Raw genomic sequence first — 25199 nt, 5'->3', positions numbered from 1 at the left:
TGCTGACTACTTAACACATGCCACACAAAAGAAAAATAATTGCAGCAAATGTGCCTCATATCAGGAGTTTAGTTTTCACTGACAGTATAGATCAATTCAGCTACAGATACAACTTGTCGTATAAGTTAGTCAGCTATGCGATGCAACATTTGGGTCTCATTTAAATCACACAGCACTTGTAGCCAGTGTCAAGCTGACTTATGGAACTCTGCTCTATGTCTCGCCCACACAACAATAAAATAAGCAAAAAATAATCCAGACTTTTTGGGACTTGCTCTGTGTCTTTGGCTTTCTGAAAAATATGACATAATCAATATATTAACATTTACTGCACATGTGTGAGCAGAATTGTTCATTACTGTGTGAATATGCAGTTACATATTAATTTACTATTTTTGTTACAGTTAAATGAAGTAAATATATACTCAGAAGCCATGAATAGAATAAATATTTTGTTATTAACTTCCCATAGCTTTAAAATAAAATATTTGTGACTTTGTCTTTTATTCTTGTCACCTCTAGGAAGACAGTGTTTGAGTTTTGTAACTTAAGGTTCATGAGAATCATGTCAACCTATCTCTGATTGGGTAATGTCATAATGACTCATCTGGAACAATGCAGTGACTCAAACATCTGAGCTTTTAACTCACTTCATTGGCTTGTCACAGACGCTGTTGGAGGGCCATTGTTTTCAGCATACAGTTTTTTATGGGGTTACGGTCAATTATGTATTCAGCCCTTGCTGGTAAATGTCTTTTAATGCTTTATCTGTTTTGTAATCCTGTTTACATTGTGTTCTCTGACGTTTCTCACACTGTAGATGAAGGAAAACCACTAAGAGTGGAGGGACACTCGATTAGAAAAGAAGAGGTTATGAGAGAGACACAGCATAGTTTAAAGATTGGGGATGTGAGAAGTTCTAAATCTAGTTTACCCGATTGTGTAAAACTGGCAGGCAGTGAGCCCTTAGCCCTGCACTCTGACGGTGATATTGTGATTGGAGGATTTTTCCCTCTGCATTATGTTGTGCCAAAACCACAGCAAAGCTATAACAGTGAACCCCAAATTCCACCTTGCAGCGGGTGAGTGTAAGGGTATTATTAATCTATGCTGGATCTTCATTTTGGTTTTTTTCTCCCTTAGATATGAATGAATGAAATATCAGTATTTTATAAAAAACTATATCAGTTGCTATGCTGCTATGCTATGTTTACATGGAATTGTGGCACTGTGACTGATGAACAAATGTAAATTATATTTATATTACATAATTTTTTATCATAATTTTTTTAATTAATTTAATTTCTTTATACTAAAAATGTAAATACTTTTTTAAAAAAATGTCTGCAGCTTTCATGAAAGACCCTTTCGATGGATGATGACAATGGTGTTTGCAGTGGAGGAAATTAACCATAATTCAAGTCTGTTACCGGGTGTTAAACTAGGCTACAGGATTATGGACAGCTGCAACTATATCCATAACAGCCTGCAGGCTCTGTATTCTTTGCTCACTCACTCAAAAGCTAGCAGTGAGGGAGAAAAAACAGCAGAAATTGAAAACAGTGGTATTGAAACAAAGCAATCAAAGACTGTGGCAATAACAGCCAAGTCAAAAATACTAACCATACTGAAAGAGAGAAGTGCTGAAGTTAAGACAGCAATTCAGCACAATCTTGGAAACACTGAAAATGACATAAAAGTAAATGCAACAGAAGAGATAAAGGCAAGACAATCTTCCACATGTCTGTATTATTCTCCTGTGCCTGCTGTGATTGGTCTTGCATCCTCGTCCCCTACAAGAGCTGTAGCTCAAACACTTGGACCTTTCAATATACCACTGGTAATTATCTGTACAACTTTGTTTAATAATGTTATGTGTTTGGTTTGTGTCTCAATAATATAGAAAGAACTTGCTCTCCTTCTAGGTGAGTTATTTTGCCACTTGTACCTGTCTTAGTGATAAGCATTTGTACCCATCATTCTTGAGAACTGTGCCAAGTGATCTCTTTCAAGTTAGAGGTCTCGTAAATCTTGTCACTTACTTCGGCTGGTTCTGGGTGGGCACAATAGGAGCTACGGTGAGTCCAAAACATTTTTAAATGCTACAATGGGACACTTTTAGACAGCAACATGGTTTATAAATGCTTTCTGTATATACATTTCAGGATGACTACAGCCTTTATGGCATCCAAGCATTCTCTAATCAGTTTAGAAGGCAAGGTGGATGTGTGGCATTTCATCTCTCTATCCCAGCATCACCCACAACGGTTGAAATACTAGAAATGGCAGATAAGCTGGAGAGCTCAACTGCTCGGGTTGTCGTGGTCATTACTGCAGAAGTAGATGTATTGCATCTGTTCTCAGAAGTTAGTATCTTGATTGATGTATTTTGTAAATAATAACATCTTAATTAATAATGTAACAAATCCTATTTTGGGTATTTTTAAGTATATATGTGAATAGTCTTCACAGTTGTTTATGTTTGCCTTTCCAGCTAGCTCAAAGGAATGTAACAGGGATACAGTGGATAGCAAGTGAAGCCTGGGTGACCTCGAGCCGGCTGGCCTCACCTGACTTCCACTTTCTCCTGGAGGGAACACTGGGCTTCTCCTTCCCTGGAGTCAGCATTCCTGGCTTGAAAGAGTTTCTTTTGAATGTCCGACCCTCTCCCAAACCAGGAATGGAATTCATCAATATGTTCTGGGAAGAGCAGTTTGGGTGTAAGCTGGAGTTTGAAAGAGACAGAGCCAAAGAATATGAAGTGAATACTCTGGAAAGATTGAATTATATGGATACTTTGAATTACAAACTAAGCTCTCAAAACAATTCTAGCTATATGGTTGGGCTTACCGTTGGACCAAAAAGATTGTTTAATATGTCAGCTGATAGAAATTATGCAGGTTCTTTGGCAAAACCTGTATGCACAGGTTCAGAGGATCTGAGACAGACTGACAGCAGTTATAGCGATGTATCTCCGGTCAGAATATCCTATAATGTGTATAAAGCTGTGTATGCTGTTGCCCATGCTCTGCACACTTTCTTAAACTGTGACTCTGTGGGACATAATAAGGGGTTGTGTGAGAAACACAGATCATTTTCGAATGGTCAGGTAATTGAAACAATCACAAAATATCCAAATCATAATTCATGTGATTTTTTTTCTTTCGATTTTGTAATTTTTAAAAAATATATTTTTTATTTGTTTCGTTTAATATTTTATTTTTTATAATTCTCTTCTGATGTAGTTTCTTCAACATCTGAAGATGGTCAATTTCACCAACCAGTTCAATGAGAAAGTATATTTCGACTCCAATGGAGAGCCAGTCCCTCTCTATGACATCATTAACTGGCAGAAGGACAGCAAAGACAAAATGAGGTTTAGTATAACTTTTAAGTGAACATTACATGTGAAATACTGTATGTATTAATCCTAATTTGAACTATAAACACCTACTCTAAAAATTGTCGTAGATTTAACTGTCCATTAAGCTGGAGTGAATAAATAGGTGTTTTAAATTACAGTTTTTATAGCGCAGGTAGTGTAATCATTCCGGGTACAGAATTTAATGTCCATAACTAGATTGGTTGCTGCTAATAGTTCAATGATAGTTTATGTTGGTTAACTTGTGACAGAACCAACAGCTCAATGTTAAGAAGGAAACTAAACCAAAAAACAGTTTTGGGGAGGTCACTTTAGGCTTCAGCAACGAATATAATGTTACAAACATGGAAAGACTGTCATTTCACTTTCACTCATTGTATCTTTTAATTCAATAAAAGGACTAGATGTTACAATCCCTGATAATGCATTTCTTCAAATGGAGAAAGTCTTGAGGGATGGCTACTATGAGGAAAGGCAGCCTGGAAACTTTACCAGCGGGACACATCGTTGTGTGCCTCAACTTCACAGGGTGTTTCATTATCACAAGCTATTTTGCCATTTTTCAGTAAAAATCAATCATATCATATCAAAATCATATATAGATACATATATAGATATATGATTGATTTTTACTCTAATCTTTAAAATGTATTTGTTATTTTCACTGTAGAGGGTGTTCAAAAGGGTGTAACTAATGCACTGTGTACTGTGAATTCATGGACAATTTTAAATCTGTGACACTTTGTTAGAATAGGTTTCTGTGGACAAAGTCTTTTATGTCCCTTTGAAAGATCTGTCTGTTACAACAACCATGAACAAGAAGTTATGGGTATTTACTTTATAACCCAAAACTTTGGTTTGGTTTTATTCTGAAATATTTCAAGCTAGATTTATCAAAGTTGGAAACTATGATGGTTCAGCTCCCCATGGCCAACAGTTGCAGATAATGAAGAACACTATTGTATGGACAAAAGGAGAGAGGCAGGTAGGTTATAGTTATTGTAAATGTATTTCTTATGCCACTTTAAAATTAAACATTTTTAATCAACTTTGATCAACTATGTCAAATACTCAGTAAGAAAATATTACAACCTATTGATTCACATTATTATATCTTTTTTCTGTTCCTTGTTCAGGTTCCTGTATCTCAGTGTAGTGCTCCATGTCCCCCTGGCAGCAGGCAGGCCACACGCCGAGGAGAGCCCAAATGCTGCTTTGATTGTTTGCCCTGTGCAGATGGAGAGATCAGCAACCAGACTGGTAGCCCATATCATATTAAAGAATGAAAATGTTGCACTGTTAAAAAGTATTGAAAAAATATTGATTAGTTCCTGAATTTTAATCCACATATGTCTTGTTGTCTTGTGTTCTCTGCTCCCAAAGGTTCCACTGATTGCATAAAATGTCCTGAATACTACTTGTCAGACAAAGACAAGGTGAAATGTGTTGCAGGGGAAGAAGAGTTCCTCTCTTTCTATGATGCCATGGGTATTATCCTGGTTGCACTCACCCTGCTGGGATTCATCTTGACATCCATCATCACCATTGTGTTTCACAGTTTCCGCTTTACACCCATCGTCAAGGCCAACAATTCAGAAATAAGTTTCTTGCTTCTCCTGTCACTCAAGCTCTGTTTCCTGTGTTCTCTGGTGTTCATTGGTCAGCCGTCTTGGTGGACATGTAGGCTCCGCCAGGCAGCATTTGGGATCAGCTTTGCCCTGTGTTTGTCCTGCGTCCTTTTTAAGACCATTGTGGTTCTCCTGGCTTTCCGGACTAATGTACCTGGTTCCAGGGGTCGGATGCTGTTTGGTACAGCTCAGCAGAGGATTCTGATCATCTGTACCACAGCTCCTCAGGTGGGAAAGATATCAAACTGTCAGCAAATTATAATGTCAGTTTTTGTAGCCACTTTCTGTAACTATTATTTTATGCTGCTCCAGATTTGTCTCTGTGCTGGCTGGGTGCTAGCCGCACCTCCGTTCCCATTCAGGAATCCAAACTACCAAGCTTCAACTGGAAGAGTGAGTAGGAAGTACTAAAACACTAATTGTTGCAATTTCTATTCTTGGACGTTAATATCACTAAGTTATACAGTAAGATGTCTTCAAATCCTATAGAAGGGGACTTCAGTGATTAGTGTAGACATCAGAGCAGAAACAAATAAATCATATAAAATGAACCATTTCTCTGTATACATACTAATTGTTAGATTATATTAGATTGTGGTGGAGTGTAAAGAGCCATGGCCTCCTGGATTCTACCTGCTCCTTGGTTACATTGGCCTGCTCGCCTTTGCCTGTCTTCTCCTGGCATTTCTTGGACGAAAACTACCAGACACGTTCAACGAAGCAAAGCTCATCACCTTCAGCATGCTAATTTTCTGGGCTGTGTGGATTTCTTTCATTCCAGCTTATGTCAGCTCTCCTGGAAAGTTCTCTGTGGCAGTGGAAATATTTGCTATATTATCATCCAGTTTTGGATTGTTACTATGTATTTTCATCCCCAAATGTTACATTATTTTACTACGACCTGAGAGAAATATCAAGAAAGGCATGACTGGAAAATATTCAAGATGAATTTTTTATTTCTATTTCAGAGTAAAAAAAAATAAATTCTTATATTTTAATGTGAAAAAAAGAAAAACTTTGTGTTTATTGTGTTGGAAAACCCAGTTGTGTTTAAGTTTAATACTGTAGTAATCACTTATAATGTTTGAATGTGAAAGTAAATAAAATATCATCTGAAACATGTTTCAGTGATTCTGGATGTTTTTCTTCTCTTGTTAGTTCTGTTACTTGTTTTAACTAAAATTATTTGTTAAAAGCTATTATTTTCTACCTCATCTACAGCCCAACTGTGTGCAACACGATCCTGCTTACACATGGATTCAGTCAGCCCCAAAGTGATTAAACCACCAACAGTCTCTGTACTGTCCACACACGTCTTAGATAAAACAAAAGCCCTGCCTAGTGAGGCAAACACTGTGTTAAACACTAACATGGTTAGCATGTTGGACTGTTCTTGGTGTTGGTATGTATGTGTCTGTGTGTGTCTGTGTCGGTGTGTGTTTGTGTGTGTGAGATATCTGCAGATTCTGGTAAGAGGAAGCCTGCAGCTCCTTTCAGATCTCATGAGTGGAACAAGCTCTAACTGCAGCCCAAATGTGTAACATGGGAAGCAGTTGAGTGATTTAGAGCACTGCAACAATACAGGCAAGCCAGCTGTGAAAAGTGGATATAAAAAGTTCCAGTTCTAGCCATTTATACCTAAATCTTAAAATCTGTGTGTGGGAAAAACTGTTTCTTTGTTATATATGTCAAAAACATGATTTTTAGGCAACCTGACTGGTTCTTAGGTTGTTCTTCTGAGTTGCAAATAATGATTTTGGGTTTAATTGTCTAAAAGGATGTCTAAACACCTGGAACTATGTTGTTAAAGTTAAAATTCTTAAGATTGTTTTTTTAATGCCACAGTTTATGACCATTTATTCATTGCACTGATTGGCTGTAACAATCAATTTATTTTTCAATATATATATACTATATATATTACTTCAACTATTACTGGATAAAAAAGATGCTTTGTAAAAAGCATTTTTAAAATGTAAGCAATGAGCTGTTTAATTTGGTTCACAGTACACAGCTCTACCTGCTGTTAGAACATTCAGCACAGAGGGATTTTCAAATACAGCTTATTGAATAAATGAGTCAATATTTACCCCAAATTTTGAGTTTTGTCTAGTTTTTACAGTTGTTGACATCAAATCGAGGTTGCAGGTTATTTAGCAATTAAAGAAAGGCTTTTCTCAAAAACGTAACCAGAGAAATTAAAAGGAATATTTAGTGTTGAATTTCTATGTTACCTCCAAATATGGATACGTTTTAGCTGATTATACATATTTATTTTGTTGTACACTTTAATACACTTACTATAATACCAGTTGTATACAACTGTCACAGTTCATTCAAATCCAAAATATATTAGAACTGATGAAGAAACCCTTAACATTAAAAGACAGTTATTTTAATGACAGCAAATGCATTTTAGAGACTGACCAAGAGGTAAGGCAGACTGGAAAGCCTGATCAGGAGGTTCGATCAAACTTTAGCTATTGGACACATGGCCTCACATTTGACTCTAGAATATTTTTGTTACGGTTCTGGGTCCGTTGGACCCAGTATGTTGAGTTTATTCTATTTCGGTTTAATTCTGCTTCATGGATTGTTTTCTTATTCTCGTAGTAATGATGATGATTAATATTAGTTTCTTGTTTCTGTTTATCCCTGCTTAAGGATTTGTTCTCGGTTATATCTCACGTTTAGTTTAGTTCACGTTCCATGTGTCATTCTGTCTGTCTGTCTCACAGTGTCAAGTCTGCGTGCTTGTTTAGTAATTCATGTTTCCTGTTTTATTGTGAAAGTCTTTGTCTTATGTTAGTGTGTGCAGCTTGGGGGGGGGGTAGGAGGAGGTGCTGGCCGTCAGATTGGAGTCTGGGATGCGGGGCATCCCTGCTACTGCAGATAAGGGGGTGGTCCGCTTGCCTCCACCCCAGAGAGAAGGGTTACATCTCCTGGGTCTAGGTGCGGCTTGCCCCTCTGGGGGCGGGGTTTACCTGGACCTGGGATATAGAGTATGTTTGGGGAGTGTGACTGTCTGTGCAGTGTCTATTTGTGTCTGTCTACATGTTGGGTGAGTGCTGAGTATTTGGTTGTGTATATGGTGGTGGGAATGCACGTTTGTGTCCGTGTGCGCCTGTTCGTCTGTGTCTATATGTCAGGTTGGGTCTTAGACTCAACCTCTCTGGGTACATCTCAGGCCCTCTAAAGTACGGAGGCCTATCTCCCCTCACCACACTCCCTGCCGGTGGCTGATGCCCTCAGACGTTGGTGTGTTGGTGGTTCTTGTCGACTGGGGCTGGGTGCTCACGTATGTACCGGCTCACTCCTGATGGCCGATTGGCAGGGCCTGGTGCCTGTGGCCTGGCTGGGCAACCCCCTCTGGCCTCTGCTCCGTAGCTGCTGGGTGACCTCTCCTTTGGGGCTCTACTCAGCTCTTCCCAGGAGGGTGGCACGGTTCCCCCCCTTTGGTGGTCCTCCTCGGGTCCTCGTACTCTGGGGCCTCTGGATGTCTGGGGCCTGGATCTCCTCCATACCTGCTTCATACCCTGGTGGACAGGGCTATGGCTCCCCACACTCCCTAGCAGATCGTTACATGCAGAAACCTTTGGAATACAAGCATGCTGATCCACACAGGTGTGCACACAGGTGTACACACGGGTGTTCACAGACACGGACTACACCTTTCGTGGCTGCTACCTCAAAGCACATTGTGTGCTGTCTATCTTGCGTGCTGCACAATAGCGTTTAATATTTAGTATCTACTGTTATTTTCTGCTAGCTAGTTTATTGTGATGGTGCTGTATTTATTATGTTGCTCTTTTTTGTTTGTTTTCTCTTCTGTTTTTTCTCTCTCTCCATACAGGTGATCCAGGTGTTTTGTTTGTTTTTCTTTCTTTCTTCCCCCCCCTTCTCACCGTCTCTTCTCCCCTTTGGTTTTCTTTCTCTCCCTCTCTTTATTTCATTCTCTCTCCCTGTCCTGTCCCCCAGTCATGTCTGTCCCGTTTGTAGCAACCGAAAATAAAATAAAATAAATACATAATTATAATAAAGGTCAATCAAATGGACCAATATAGAAAGGCCATGATGATCCACTTGGCATCTTTCTTGGCCTTAAGACAACAATTCTGATGGCTAAAGATCCAAATGGGACAAAAAGAAAAAAATAAATTAAAAAAAACAAAAAAAAACCACCTGTTGCTACAGTTATAATATTACCACATTATAGTATGAGGTGTCAGGTGTCCTGTAAAATTTGGACCGCATTTAGCTACCATAACACTTTCTGTACCTAGTGTTTAGCTCACTGCATGATTTCTGCTGTGCATCTGGCCATAGAACCATAGCTGAGCAAACATTAACAAGACATTATGGCACTTGTGGAGTGTGACTTCACTTGGGTTTTCTAAAAAATATAATGAGATGAAGACATTAACTTTTGCTGAGTACATGTTGAGCTATCCTCTCTCCCATGTGTCTGTGTCACTCTGATTGGTTAATCTCATGATGACTCATATGAAAAAATGTATTGACAAATGCATTGAGTATTTAACTCTCCTCATTAGTCTGTTACGGAGTATGTTAGAAAACCAAAGCCAGGAAACTGTTTTCAGCACACAAAGTTTTTATACAACAGAAGATGCATTCAATCCTTTTTAGTAATTGTCTTTGGCTGCTTTTTTATCTCTTTTTAAATCCTGTTTGTATCATGTTCTCTGATGTTCCTCAAACTGTAGTTGAAAGAAAACCAAAAAGGATGGAGGGAGATGTTATGAGGAAAGAAGAGGCTCTGAGAGAACCACTGAGTGGTTTACGGAAAGGGGAAGTGAAAAGTGAGGATTTCAGTTTACCTGAGTGTACAAAACTGGCCAGCAGCAAGCCCGTAGCCTTGCACTCAGATGGTGATGTTGTGATTGGAGGATTTTTCCCTCTACATTATGTTGCATCTAAGCCAGAGTACAGTTACAACAGTAAACCTCAAGTTACATCTTGCTGTGGGTGAGTGTTAATATTTCTATCTTATTTTTTTCTTTTAATGTCTCAATGTTTAAAAACAAAAGAGAAAGAGAAAACAAGATTTGGGGTTTTGATAATATTCCTGTGATTTGTGTATCACTTTAGATAATTTATTTATTTAAATTTATTGTTTGTCAGCCTTTACCACACCGTGTTTCACTGGATGATGACCATGGTTTTCACTGTGGATGAAATTAATCGTAATTCAAGCCTATTACCAGGTGTTAAACTAGGCTACAGAATTATGGACAGCTGTGACCATGTCCACACCAGTCTGCAAGCACTTTTTTCCTTAATCAGTTACTCCAAAACTGTGAAACAAACAGCAGAAACTGAAAACAGCAGAATTCAAATGGAGGGATTAAACATGGCAGGGATAAAAAGGAAGCCTGGGATCCTTTTCTCTGTAGAAAAAAGACATGCTGAAGTTAACATGTCAAAGCCTAGGACTCTTAAAGACGCAGAAAATTACATGAAAGAAAAATTAACAGTAGAAATGAAGACAAGGGAGTATTCCCCCTGTCTGAATTATTCTCCGGTGCCTGCTGTGATTGGTCTTGCATCATCTACCCCTACAAGAGCTGTAGCTCACACGCTTGGCCCTTTCAACATACCTCTGGTAATAAATTGCTTAATCACGTTTAATAATAATTTATGTTTAGAGTTTGTTTTAATTCAATATCATAAAATAACCTGTCTCCTTATAGGTGAGTTATTTTGCCACTTGTAGCTGTCTTACTGACAAGCATTTGTACCCATCATTCTTGAGAACTGTGCCAAGTGATCTCTTTCAAGTTAGAGGTCTCGTAAAGCTTGTTACTTTCTTTGGCTGGTTCTGGGTGGGCACAATAGGAGCTACGGTGAGATAAAGACTTTGATAAATCTCCAGCTAATCAGTCATATACAGGGCACAAAAAGAATCGTTAATATACACAGACATGACTTACAAGTTCTTTTTGGGGATACATTTCAGGATGATTACAGTCTTTATGGTATCCAAGCATTCTCTATTCAGTTTGGACAACAAGGTGGGTGTGTGGCATTTCATCTCACGATCCCGACATCACCCACAGTCGCTGAGATACAAAAAATGGCAGACAAACTCCAGAGGTCAACAGCTCGGGTTGTGGTGGTATTTGCCAAAGACGTAAATTTGCTAGATTTGTTTTCAGAAGTAAGTATCTCAGTTTTCTGTGGCTTTCCCTATATTGTGACACATTTTGTAGTGTTTTAAGCTATATTATGAAAAGATAGGTATTTCAAATTAATTGTTTTCACATTAATCATCATTTCTTTCTGTTTCATCCAGCTTACTCAGAGAAATATGACAGGGATACAATGGGTAGTCAGCGAAGCCTGGATGACCGCTACTCAGCTGACCACTCCTGACTTCCATAATCTTCTAGAGGGAACACTGGGTTTCTCCTTCCCTGGAGTCAGCATCCCAGGCTTGAAAGAGTTTCTTCTGAATGTCCGACCATCTCCCAAACCAGGAATGGAGTTGGTCAATGTGTTCTGGGAAGAATATTTTGGTTGTAAGCTAGAGTTTGAAAGAGACAAAAGTGAAGAATATGAAACTAATACTTTGAAAAACTACAAACTAGGCTCTCAAAACAATTCTGGTTTCATAGTCAGGCTTACTGTTGGGCAAAGTTCATTTAATATGTCTGTTGATAAAAGTAATGAAGGCGCTCTGAAAAAAACTGTATGCACAGGTTTAGAGGATCTGAGTTACACAGATAGCAGTTATAGTGATGTATCTCAGGCCCGAATATCCTATAATGTGTATAAAGCTGTGTATGCCGTTGCCCATGCTCTGCACACTTTCTTAAACTGTAACTCAACAGGACCTACCAGGGGATTGTGTGAGATGCACAACTCATTTACAAACGGTCAGGTAGCTGAATAAGTTCATTTGTATGTCAAATAATGTTAAATATGTTAATCAAGCTTCACATGTTTGGGGTTTTTTTTATTTCATGATTTATTTGTATCAGGTTTATTATTAACATTTTTTTAAAAATCTTTTTTATGTAGTTTCTTCAATATCTGAAAATGGTGAATTTCACCAACCAGTTTGATGAGAAAGTATATTTTGACTCCAATGGAGAGCCAGTCCCTCTCTATGACATCATTAACTGGCAGAAGGACAGCAAGAATGAAATTAGGTGAAATGCCATACTTCAAGCTAACTTTTTAACTTTTTGTGAAGATGATCATAAGTCAAGAACTACACTTGTTGTATACATTTAAGGATACCAATATTGTTTTTTAATGTAATGTTTTTACATTTATTGTTTTGACTGACTGCATTGCATTGAAATTATCTCTTCTTTTTTCTACTAGTTTTGTCAAGGTAGGAAATTATGATGGTTCAGCTCAGGAAGGACAACAGCTGCAGATACTGAAGAACACTATAGTATGGACAACAAGACAGTCACAGGCAGGTCGTAGTTATCCCAAACCTATTATTTATGTTACTTTAAATGGTGAAAAGTCTTTGGTAACCATGTCAAACAACCTATTGATTCACATTATTATATCGTTTTTCTGTTTCTTGTTCAGGTTCCTGTATCTCAGTGTAGTGCTCCATGTCCCCCTGGCAGCAGGCAGGCCACACGCCAAGGAGAGCCCAAATGCTGCTTTGATTGTTTGCCCTGTGCAGATGGAGAGATCAGCAACCAGACCGGTAGCCCATATAATTTTTTTTTCCAAAATGCTATTAAAGTTATTTAAAATTACAGATATGTAATGAATAGTTTCTGACTGTTTACATGCATATTTCTGTGCTCTGTGTTTTCAAAGGTTCCACTGAATGTATTAAATGTCCTGAGTACTTCTGGTCAGACAAAGAAAAAGTGAAATGTGTTGCAGGCGAAGAAGAATTCCTGTCTTTCAGTGACACGATGGGAATCATCCTGGTAGCAATTACCTTGCTGGGTTTCATACTGACCACCATCATCACCATTGTGTTTCACAGTTTCCGCTTTACACCCATCGTCAAGGCCAACAATTCAGAAATAAGTTTCTTGCTTCTCCTGTCACTCAAGCTCTGTTTCCTGTGTTGTCTGGTGTTCATTGGTCAGCCGTCTTGGTGGACATGTAGGCTCCGCCAGGCAGCATTTGGGATCAGCTTTGTCCTGTGTTTGTCCTGCCTCCTTGTTAAGACTATTGTGGTCCTCCTGGCTTTCCAGACTAATGTACCTGTTTCCAGGGGTCGGATGCTGTTTGGTACATTCCAGCAGAGGATTTTGATCTTGTGCACTACAGCTCCTCAGGTGAAAGGGAGAAAAAATGTCTGCAACTTTCACATCAGTTTGTTTACATTGTATAGTTTTAGATTGTGTTCTTCTGTTGTTTTACCCCAACCTTTAGATTTGTCTCTCTACTGGCTGGGTGTTGGGTGCACCTCCCTTTCCATTTAGGAATTCAAACTACCAAGTTATAACTGGAAAAGTGAGTAAGAAAACTGTTTCTGTATTTTCTTATAAAGCCTGCCTAAAATATTGCAAATGGACATATGATATATTTTTCAAATATATAATTATTATTTAAAAAAAAAAAGTATCTCAAAAACAATAGGATGGGGGCAAAAAAAATGTCTTGCAATTTCCTTATACATTGATGATGTCATAGCCACTATAAATAGGCCTTTCACAATCTTTGTGAAATTCATTGTTGCCATTAAGTTTATAATTCGCTAAAATGGTACATTTGAGCAGTTTAAAGAATCAGTCTTTTTTTTCTATATAATTCTATATGTTCTACTGTGAATAAAGTGTTTGTACTTTTTAATCTATAAGATTCATAAATTAAATTCTTTCATCTACCCTTATTTACATTTTACATAATCAACTTTTTGGGAATTAGTTTTGTATTTATTTTCATATTGTCGTTAACCATCAACATAATAAAATCTTACACACGGGGACTTTAATGGGTAAAGTAGACACAAAAGAGTAAATAATTATAATCACATAAAATGTACCATCTCTCAAAATCCATTCTAACAAATTTCTGGACATCTTTAGATTGTTGTGGAGTGTAAAGAGCCATGGCCTCCTGGGTTTTACCTGCTCCTTGGTTACATTGGCCTACTGGCCTTTGCCTGTCTTCTCCTGGCATTCTTTGGACGAAAGCTACCGGACACATTCAACGAAGCAAAGTTCATCTCCTTCAGCATGCTGATTTTCTGGGCTGTGTGGATTTCTTTCATTCCAGCTTATGTCAGTTCTCCTGGGAAATTTTCTGTAGCAGTGGAAATATTTGCTATCTTAGCATCCAGTTTTGGGTTGTTACTTTGTATTTTTGTGCCCAAATGTTACATCATTTTACTGCACCCTGAAAGGAATATTAAGAAAGGCATGACTGGAAAAAATCCAAGATGAACGTTTATATTTTGCATTCTTTCTCAGAGTTAATAATTTATAATTGTATTATGCCACATGATACCACATACCATACCACATGAGATGTGTCCCCCCCCCCCCAGTACTTATATTATTCAATTACTTGTGACTTCAGTCGCAAAAAGCTTATACCTTATGTGTAATGTAATGTGGACTTTAATGTACTCTGTCCTTTAGGGGGCATTTTATAAATGTTCGATAACCTCAACAACAGCATTAAGGAAACTTGTAAATATCCCTCAAATCTTCCCTCTTTTTCATTCAATAATGTCTCAAGTTGATGGTGCATGGGTTTTGAAAATTCATATTACTTTCACATTCAAAATTTTCCTGATTCCCCTATCACATGAGAAACTTTGCCTAGTGTCTTGTTTTAAGTTCCACAGCCTTACTCCCATCAGCCATGTATGGAAGCTTTGCTCCCTCTGGAAGGAAGGAAGGAAGGAAGGAAGGAAGGAAGGAAGGAAGGAAGGAAGGAAGGAAGGAAGGAAGGAAGGAAGGAAGGAAGATTCTTTCAGGTCCCTTGGGTTGCAACAGTGGATGGAGCCACATATTTGATTCAGGACTTGTTTACACGTTCCTAACACAACCCTCCTGCTGTGTCTACTGCCAGTCTAGAACCTTCTCCTTGTTAGGCAAATGCATTGTCAGATCTTTACCTTTACCCACTGTGAAAACTGAACTTAACTAAATTGAATTGAATATGTAACACTGTGGAGCCAATTAATTAATCAATACATACATACAGTGCTTAAAAATATTTCACAATTATACAATCTGTAGAAATCTGTCAAAAACCTTTTTAAAGCTAAAAATGATATTGTTGTTTATTAGGCAAATAACAAACTTAACTACATTTCTACATCCAAATTTGGGACAGCACATTAGACTTCTCTGAGAAGTCAGAAATCAATCTATCATAACCTTCAACCTTTTGCTCAGGAATGCAAGTAATTAACTATAATTTGGCATCTCAATAATAATAAAAAATAACTATGTGCTTTACTGTTGCGTCTGCTTTTTTGTTAAACAGTAAATTTGAAACGGATTCATGGATAACAATTTTAATTAATAGCTTGCACAGGAAACCGTCCTGTTAATTCAGGACAGCTGTGGCAAAAACTTACATTAGGTGGTGGTCCAAAAAATTTATTAAACACTCTACATAAATAATAACTTTATTTGTATATCACTTTTCAGAACAGAGTAACATAGGTCTTTACAGTTTGAATAAAAGCCACATATTAAAGATAAGTATACATGTTCCAACACATACAACTTCATATATGCAATAAAGATATAAACTAAGGCACAAAATATTGAGGAAAAGATTATGTTAAAGCTAACCTATAAAAATGTATTGAAACAAATCACAGATTTAGCCAAACTAACAGGGTGATGAAGACTGTATGAGAGGTTGTGTGCTACAACCTCAAAAGTTGACTGCATGTGGTTTTAAAGTAACAGAGTGAGACAATTACCATTTATCTTGCTAAGACAATCTGAGAAGTCAGCTGCAATGATAATGTTTCAGTAGCTCTGATATATAAGCAGAGGCCTCTTCGTGTAGACCTTTATATGTTAATAACAGGATTTTAAAACTGTTTTAAAACAGGTGTCTGTGTCCTGTGCAGAGAACACAGGGCACACAGCAAGAAAGAAGATGCAACAAAGAACAGAACAGTATAAATAGACAGGTAGAGATTAGGGCAGAGTAGATACACTAAAGAAAGGTGATTAAAGAAGAAACACTCAATGCATCATGGAAATCCCCCAGCAGCCTACATCTATTGCAGTTTAACTAAGGGAGGATCCAACTCTAACTATATACTTTATCAAAAAGGAACATTTTAAGCCTAATGTTAAAAGTAGAGAGGCTTTCTGTCTTCCGAATCCAAACTGGAACTTTGTTCCACAGAAGCGGGGCCTGAAAGCTGAAGCCTCTGCCTCCCATTTTGCTATTAAATACTTTAGGAACCACAAGTAAACCTGCAGTCTGAGAGTGAAGTGCTCTAATGGGGTGATACTCTAGTATAAGGTCATTGAGATAAGATGGGCCTGATTATTCAAGATCTTATATTTGAGCAGCAGGATTCTAAATTTGGGTTTGGATTTAACAGGGAGCCAGTGAAGGAAAACCAATACAGGAAAAATATGCTCTTAGAAAGAGAGACCCATTCTGGACCTCAGGGACCATCAATATCTTGCATTTCAAGGGCCAGAGATCACTGTTGAGGTCCCTGAGGTCCAGAATTGGTCAAAATCCACCACCCAAAAAATAAATAAATTGTAAAATGTAAAAATAAATGTAAAAAAAAAAAAATAGCGGGAAGCCTGGAAATGTCTGGCCTCCACATCCTTTATGTTACTTTTGCCTGGGAAGTTGGCGAGTTCTTCCTGCAGTATTTGAGCATGCTAGGGTGGAGTAAAGGTGGGAGTAGTTGTTACAGGGGTTCTGCGTGAGAACAATAGGTGGTAGCCATGGGTCATGGTGGACAGCACCTTTGGGACCGCTCCTATTGACAATTTTGCTGCCCTGTGCTGAGTTGACAGATGAGGGGGCTGGCCAACCTGGGTTCAGGAATAGTCAGGAGGTGGGGGATGCTTGGGCACCTCCAAACCTTAAGTTTGTCCTCCTCCTCTTCTTTATTGGCAAAAGGCCAGCTGAGGTCTCCCAATCCCAATGTTGGGACATTAGTTGCTGGTTGAGATGCAGATGACTTGGTCCTTTTGGAACCAGAAGTGTGTCTGGAAAGGACACTTGACATTTCCTGCACACAGCAGTGACTGTCCTGAGCCTTTTGCAACAGTTGAGCTGCTCCTGAACCTGCAAGGTTTACCCTGAAAAGACAACAGCAGGTTGCTCTAGTTGATGCAGGGATAATAAAACCATCTATTCAGAAATGTGGAAAGCACACATTTATTATGTCCATCCTCCAGGGGCATGAAATACACACACAGTTGGGAATCTCACGGGATCTTTAATTCAAGGGGTACAATGTTTTCCTTCCATCATGTCACGTCAAGCTCAGGTACTTCATGATTCGGCTCAGGTCATGCTCATGTTACATGTTCATGTTTTTTCCACATTCCTCGCATGCTCTGGTCTTGAATCTTGTTCATGTCCTTTTTGTCACAGTTATCATAGTGTAGTTTTTCCAGTTTAGGTTTTAGTTTAATTTACGCCCATATTTGCTTTGGCAATGTTAAAAAAATATTTAAAAATACAGTAGGGTTCATCAGTATGTAAATTAAAGTCACCTGCCAAAATGTTGGGGTTTTTTTGGGGGGTTTTTTGGGGTTTTTTTTTTTTTTCAAATTTAACAACAGCACTTAAAAGCAGATGAGAAAATTCATTCATGAAATCATTTTGGAAATCATTTAATTTGGGAAGTCTGTTGATAATACAGAAATGTAGCCCAATTAGCAATTGATTAATTGCTGTTAAGTAAATAATTGCTTATCTGGCATGCTCATTATTATTATTAAGTCTGGGTGTAGAAAGAAAAAGGTTGTTGGGTCAATTCAAGCAGGAGACATTAATCCCAGTAAGGGTATCCAGCATAAACCTCTAGCAAATCAAACATGTGGAGATACCTGCCGTAGCAACTCGTGACAAGACCACACATGTTCAGATACACACACACACACACACACACATCCAATACACCATGGTAACCTTCACTTATGTGCCCTTATGTGCAATATTACTAAGTGCATCTCTTCTGATGCAACGTAGTACTTTTGTATAGTATGTTTTTTCTATTTTATCTTATTTTATTCTTGTATTTTTCTTAATTTTGCTGTTCTTATCTTGTATATATTTTCTGAATTTATAGCTGAATACATTTAATCAAGGTATGTGTTTTTGTTTCATTTCCTTGGCACATGCAAGGTCTGTGCAATTAAGACTTGACACAAACCTAATACAGTTTGTCATCTTACTGGTTGAGACTCTCCCATCTTCAGAGGAATCATCTTAACTGGTGCTAAATCTTCAAAATTTTCTTTTGTTTACTTGCAGTATACTATCTGCCTGACACACCTCTAAACTGCAATAGATGTTTTTGGCCAGCCAGTTAACGTGGGGCACATTTGGCTTTCACTGATAGTGAGTCGAGCTGTCTAAACTTATAATCTTATAGTTAGGTGGCAGCTGTGCTGTGAGATTTGGGTCACATTTGAGCTCAGAAAATTTGATATAGTCAGTGTTAGACTAACTTCATCATATCAGCTTTAGTGTGGCCCACTCACCCATAGCTGTGCCACAAGTATCAATAACGACCCAAGTTGTTGCCAACTGTGACTTTTTGGGGTGGCTGTAGCTCATGAAGGTCATCTACTAAAACAGTATGTTGGGGGTTTAATCGCTGGCCTCTGTAAGCCAGAGTCTTCTTGGGCTCGATACTGAACCCTAAATTGCTCTCTGATGTGTTATGTGAATGTTAGATATACTTAGGCATAGAAAAACTGTGTTTCTTGAAGTTGTTGTTTAAAGTGCTTTGAGTGCACTAGAAAAGTGGAATAGAGATATATAAGAACCAGTCCATTTACTTTACTTGGGTTTTCTGACAAATATAATATAATATAATATAATATAATGAAAAGATTAATATTTACGTGGTAGAAATATGGTATGAGCATCACTATTTGTGGAACATGGTTATGGATATTTCCACATAACTTTGCTATTGAAACAAACATTATATTGAGAAAATCAATTCAAACTCAGCGGCAAATAGAATCATTGTCATTACTTATGTTGTGTTTTTTAAATGAAATATGTGTCAGTTTCTTTCTTTTTCATTATTATTATAATTTTATTAAGATGGTTTAAGACATTTCATAACTTTGAACAATAATATTCACTCTCCTTTTGCATTTCACTCTGATTGGGTGATCTCATGATGACTCATATGAATAAGTGCAATAACATAACCATCATAGTTTTTAATGCACTGCATTAGACTCTTAGAGATTATGTTGGAGATGCATTGTTGTCAGCACAATTTCTATAGGGCTACAGTGGATTATGCATTATGAATTCAACCGTTTGTAATTATCTTTGGCTGCTTTTTTGTGTCTTTAAACTTGCTTGTATTATGTTCTTTGATGCTTCTGTAGCTGAAAGACAGCTCCAAAGGACCTGGTTTAAAGAACCTGGTTTAAAGATAGGGGATGTGAGAAGTGGTTCTAGTTTACCTCAATGTGTAAAACTGGAAAGAAGTGAGCTTCTAGCCTTGCACTTGGATGGCGATGTTGTGATTGGAGGGTTTTTCCCTCTGCATTATGTTGCCAGTGATCCACAGTATAGCTACAAAACTAAACCAGAAACTACATCTTGCAGCGGGTGAGTATAAGTGTACAGTTTATATCTTTTGAGTCTTCATTTTTGTTTTTCTTCCCCCACTGTCTATGGTTCAGAGAGATAATTTACATTGTGTGTTTGTGTTAATGTGATTGCTTTATTGCTAAAGAATACTCACCTTATTTCTCGACAGCTTTGACCTCAGAGCCTTTCGCTGGATGATGACCATGGTGTTTGCAGTGGAGGAAATTAACCGTAATTCAAGTCTATTACCAGGTGTTAAACTAGGCTACCAGATTATGGACAGTTGTGACCATGTCCACACCAGTCTGAAAGTTCTTTTTTCCTTAGTCAGTCACTCTGAAGCAGTGAAAAGTCAGGTTAAAGAAATACTTGAAACTGAAAACAGAGGTACTGAAATGAAGACATTAACAACTGTAGGAGTAACAACAAAACAAATGAAAAATAGAGGTACTAAAGTTAAAACCATAATGCATAACAGCCTTAAAAATACAGAAAAATATATAAAGGAAAACACAACAGAAGAAATAAAGACAAGAGAGTCTTCCACATGTCTGTATTATTCTCCGGTGCCTGCTGTGATTGGTTTTGCATCCTCTTCCCCTACAAGAGCTGTAGCTCAAACACTTGGCCCTTTCAACATACCACTGGTAATAAATTGCTTAATCACATTTAATAATGTTTTATGGTTAGAGTTTGTTTTAAGTCAGTTTTATAAAATAACCCATCTCTCTATAGGTGAGTTATTTTGCCACTTGTACCTGTCTTACTGATAAGCAATTGTACACATCATTCTTGAGAACTGTGCCAAGTGATCTCTTTCAAGTTAGAGGCCTTGTACAGCTTGTCACTTTCTTTGGCTGGTTCTGGGTAGGCACAATAGGGACCACGGTGAGATAAAGACTTTTTGGAAATATAAAATTAGTTAGATTTAAATAACAACATTATCTTAAAGTCATTTATGTATATATATTTCAGGATGACTATAGTCTTTATGGGATCCAAGCATTCTCTGATCTATTTGGACAACAAGGTGGGTGTGTAGAATTTCATCTCACTATCTCAAAATCATCCACAGTGGCTGAGATACAAAAAATAGCAGACAAATTACAGAGTTCAACTGCTCGGGTTGTGGTGGTCTTTGCCACAGAAGGCCAGCTGGTAGATTTGTTCTCAGAAGTAAGTATCTCAGCTGTTAAGTCTGCCAGTGTGTGATTAGGCATATAGCATGAAATATTTTGCAGTACTTCCATAATAAAATACAAAAATCAAATGAAACTGATCATAAAATATTTTTTGTTTGTTTGCTTTTCCTTTGTTTGTGCCTCTACAGCTTGCCAGGAGAAATGTAACAGGGATACAGTGGCTAGCCAGTGAAGCCTGGGTGACTGCTAGCCGACTGGCTTCACCAAATTTCCACTCTCTTCTGGAGGGAACACTGGGCTTCTCCTTCCCTGGAGTCAGCATCCCTGGCTTGAAAGAGTTTCTTTTAAATGTCCGACCTTCTCCCAAACCAGGAATGGAATTTGTCAATATGTTCTGGGAAGAGCAGTTTGGTTGTAAGCTAGAGTTTCAAAGAGACAGAACCAACAAATATGAACAGGATACTCAGGATAACTTTAAAGATCCAAATACTTATCAAATAGACCCTCAAAATAGTTCAGGTTACATGGCCGGACTTATTGTGGGACAAAAATATGTATTTAATGTGCCGGATTATATAGATTATGCAGGTGTGGTTGAAAAGCCTTTATGCACAGGTTTAGAGGATCTCAGATATGTTTACAGCAGTTATAGTGATGTAACTAAGGTCAGAATATCCTATAATGTGTATAAAGCTGTATATGCTATTGCCCATGCGCTGCACACTTTTTTGAACTGTGATTCTGTGGGACCTAGCAGGGGATTATGTGAGAAGCACAGCTCATTTTCAAATGGTCAGGTAATTGAAATTATGACAAAATATGTTACACAAGGTTTGTGAACGTTCTTTTGAAATCATCTGTTTTGTTTGTCAGTGTTGATTTTTTTTTATTCTATTTCATGCAGTTTCTTCAACATCTGAAAATTGTGAATTTTACCAACCAGTTTCATGAAAATGTATATTTTGACTCCAATGGGGAGCCAGTCCCTCTCTATGATATCATTAATTGGCAGAAGGACAGCACAGATGAAATTAGGTAAAACATAATAGTTAATGATGCAATTGAAGTGTGAGTATTCATAAACAAGAAGCTTTATTTATATTCATTTTACTCTATTGCTATTATTTGGCCTGATTGCAATTTTAAATAATTTATTGGGAATTTTTTTTATGCCAGATTTATCAAAGTTGGAAGCTATGATGGTTCAGCTCCTCAAAGACAGCAACTGCACATAGTGAAGGACATGACTGTATGGACAAAAGGACAGTCACGGGTAGGTCATTGTTACCCCAAACTCCTTATGCCACTTAAAACTAAACATTTTTAAGCTGTTGAAAATTATTTGATAAACTGTGTCAAATTCTCTAAAACAATCTATTGATTCACATTATTATATCATTTTCCTGTTCCTTGTTCAGGTTCCTTTATCTCAATGTAGTGCTCCATGTCCCCCTGGCAGCAGGCAGGCCACACGCCAAGGAGAGCCCAAATGCTGCTTTGATTGTTTGCCCTGTGCAGATGGAGAGATCAGCAACCAGACCGGTAGCCCATATATGTTTTTTGTTTTTTTCAAAATGCTATTAAAGTTATTTAAAATGACAGATATGTAATGAATAGTTTCTGACTGTTTACATGCATATTTCTGTGCTCTGTGTTTTCAAAGGTTCCACTGAATGTATTAAATGTCCAGAATACTTCTGGTCAGACAAAGAAAAAGTGAAATGTGTTGCAGGAGTAGAAGAATTCCTGTCTTTCTATGACAAAATGGGAATCATCCTGGTAGCAATTACCTTGCTGGGTTTCATACTGACCACCATCATCACCATTGTTTTTCATCGTTTCCGCTATACACCCATCGTCAAGGCAAACAATGCAGAAATAAGTTTCTTGCTTCTCCTGTCACTCAAGCTCTGTTTCCTGTGTTCTCTGGTGTTCATTGGTCAGCCCTCTTGGTGGACATGTAGGCTCCGCCAGGCAGCATTTGGGATCAGCTTTGTCCTGTGTTTGTCCTGCCTCCTTGTTAAGACTATTGTGGTCCTCCTGGCTTTCCGGGCGAACGTACCAGGTTCCAGGGGTCAGATGCTGTTTGGAACATCTCAGCAGAGGATTCTGATCTTGTGCACTACAGCTCCTCAGGTTGGAAGAATATGAAACTGTCTAAATGTAATGGTTTTTGAATATTGCACATGTTTGGTACTTCTTGTATTCTTCTATCATCCAATCCTTCCCCCCAGATCTGCCTCTGTACTGGTTGGGTCTTGGGCGCACCTCCCTTTCCATTCAGAAATCCAAACTACCAAGCTTCAACTGGAAAAGTGAGTAAAGCACCAAGACTGTACTTTATTTCTTTATTTTGATATTACCATCAGCCATAACCATAGTCTTAAATGTTCTAATCCTTATAGTTCAGGACTTCAGGATTAGAACATAGTTCAATGTAGTAAGTGAGTAATCAGTTGTTAAAATATAACACAAATCATCTCTCTGTACTAATATTAAAAAATGTTGAACATTATCATAAAATAAGTATAATCACATAAAATGTACCATCTCTCAAAATCCATACTAACACATTTCTGGACATCTTTAGATCGTTGTGGAGTGTAAAGAGCCATGGCCTCCAGGGTTTTACCTGCTGCTTGGCTACATTGGCCTACTGGCCTTTGCCTGTCTTCTCCTGGCATTCCTTGGACGCAAACTACCAGACAGGTTCAATGAAGCAAAGTTCATCACCTTCAGCATGCTGATTTTCTGGGCTGTGTGGATTTCTTTCATTCCAGCTTATGTCAGTTCTCCTGGAAACTTTTCTGTGGCAGTGGAAATATTTGCTATCTTAGCATCTAGTTATGGGTTGTTGCTCTGTATTTTTGTGCCCAAATGCTATATCATTTTACTGCACCCTGAGAAAAATATTAAAAAAGGTATGACCAGAAAATGTTGTAGATGAACATCTATATAACATATGTTTTTCAGAGTAAACATGTTATGTCATCTCAGTTAAAAGAGAATAAAACAAAATACTAAATAAGAGATCTTTGTTTTGTTGATTTATTTTTTAAGCTTATGTTTTTATCACGCACAGGTGGATTAGTACATCACTTAACAGTTGTAACGGCAGTCTGGCAACAAAGGAGCGCCTAGCAGGTCCAGCGGGCATGTGGTGTGGAGGTTAGCCGGATAACTCGAAGCCAGTCAGTTAAATCGAACAACAGACCTTTATTCCTTTTTAGCAACATAAAACCATACAAGCCAGGTCTCCACGGCTCTACTCTTTCTGTACATAGATGTGTGGGGATCGGTAGTCGCCAGCGCCAGTCCGTTACAATGATGAGGTCTCTCTCTGGACAGCCACGCGAGCAACATGTAACAGCTGCCACTATACTCACACACAAACTAGAGCCGTGTCCAAATTCATAGGCTGCATACTCCTGAGGACTCTGCCTGTCTACGCGGGCCGGGTCCTCCGAGGGCCAGGTAGGCCGGAAGTGAGTGGCTGAGGAATTGGACGGTCTAGCCTTCAAATTTGCATCACCAGCTGTCTCGTTGGAGTTTAATAAACTCAGCCGTCTGCTCCTTGCTATCTAAAATATAACAGGACAGTGGCGTAAATTCTCGATCATCTCACACTACTGTTTAATAAGTTTTCTGTTTGACGTTTATTCTAAGTGACTTATATATAATGTTTAACCTGACTGGCGAAAGACCACACGGGGTCTGAAAACAATGTGCTGGGAGTCCAGTGTTCTCGCCGGCTCTAGTGAGCCTCAACTTTCCAGTTAGCTATCAGGCTGATGGGTAACAGATGTCTCTGAAAACGTCGGAGCACTTTTGCAAATATGTGATGTCTTGATATTTGAAGTTTACACAATTACATTCTCGCCTGAAAATATCTTAAAAGTTTATTTTGTGATCCAGAAAGAGTAATATGAGTAATATTAAAACTAAGTAGCTGCTGTCATTGTTGGAAACTGGAATTGGCTGGGTTGCGCTATGACTTCTGGGATATGGTGGGCCACGAAGGGAACACCTGACCCATCCTTCAAATCTGGGGAAAATAAGGACGCATTTGTCGGCTGTATTTGGAAGAGTCTGTGAATTTGGACAGCCTTCGTCACATTGCCGTTGACGTAATCGTCTTACAAATGCAGCCTCAGGAGGATGCAGCCTATGAATTTGGAAACCCCCTAGGAGACTCCCCCCAAATACTACCATAGTAGGACAACCTCCCCCCTAGTAGTGCTATAACACAATAAGGGTTGTTACACAGTGCATCTTTAAAAATATTTTAATTACCCAACTTAC

The 25199-nt window shown here is 38.2% G+C and overlaps 4 protein-coding genes across 4 annotated transcripts; all 4 read left to right on the top strand.

Annotated features, from left to right (window-relative positions):
• The first annotated feature begins 1021 nt into the window (after window positions 1–1021).
• Window positions 1022–5958, top strand: LOC146694195 (extracellular calcium-sensing receptor-like). Its single transcript, XM_085478844.1, has 8 exons — window positions 1022–1094; window positions 2074–2078; window positions 3246–3376; window positions 4271–4367; window positions 4519–4642; window positions 4766–5238; window positions 5323–5403; window positions 5602–5958. The coding sequence occupies exons 1-8, from the start codon at window positions 1022–1024 to the stop codon at window positions 5956–5958; spliced, it is 1341 nt and encodes a 446-aa protein (XP_085334970.1).
• LOC146694196 (extracellular calcium-sensing receptor-like) lies at window positions 2283–3118 on the top strand (the record flags this gene model as incomplete). The annotated part of the gene is made up of 2 exons (XM_085429677.1): window positions 2283–2366; window positions 2495–3118. Coding segments are annotated over exons 1-2 (708 nt in total), but the record flags the coding sequence as incomplete, so codon positions are not given.
• A 4219-nt stretch (window positions 5959–10177) lies between the features above and the next one.
• On the top strand, window positions 10178–14402 carry LOC146694194 (extracellular calcium-sensing receptor-like). Its single transcript, XM_085478841.1, has 12 exons — window positions 10178–10355; window positions 10506–10633; window positions 10722–10874; window positions 10988–11188; window positions 11423–11559; window positions 11668–11911; window positions 12052–12182; window positions 12361–12457; window positions 12580–12703; window positions 12820–13292; window positions 13390–13470; window positions 14046–14402. The coding sequence occupies exons 1-12, from the start codon at window positions 10178–10180 to the stop codon at window positions 14400–14402; spliced, it is 2304 nt and encodes a 767-aa protein (XP_085334967.1).
• Window positions 14403–19949: 5547 nt separating this feature from the next.
• Window positions 19950–23844, top strand: LOC146694193 (extracellular calcium-sensing receptor-like). The gene is made up of 12 exons (XM_085478843.1): window positions 19950–20099; window positions 20262–20402; window positions 20491–20643; window positions 20731–20931; window positions 21185–21345; window positions 21484–21694; window positions 21802–21932; window positions 22074–22170; window positions 22316–22439; window positions 22561–23033; window positions 23132–23212; window positions 23488–23844. The coding sequence occupies exons 1-12, from the start codon at window positions 19950–19952 to the stop codon at window positions 23842–23844; spliced, it is 2280 nt and encodes a 759-aa protein (XP_085334969.1).
• The last annotated feature ends 1355 nt before the right edge of the window (window positions 23845–25199 follow it).

This window comes from Copadichromis virginalis, linkage group LG14 (genome assembly GCF_057382275.1).
Source record: "Copadichromis virginalis isolate Kocher_CV1m ecotype Utaka linkage group LG14, C_Virginalis_male_GT1.1, whole genome shotgun sequence".
Classification (NCBI taxonomy): domain Eukaryota; kingdom Metazoa; phylum Chordata; class Actinopteri; order Cichliformes; family Cichlidae; genus Copadichromis; species Copadichromis virginalis.
This window is presented reverse-complemented; position numbering and strand designations above follow the sequence as displayed.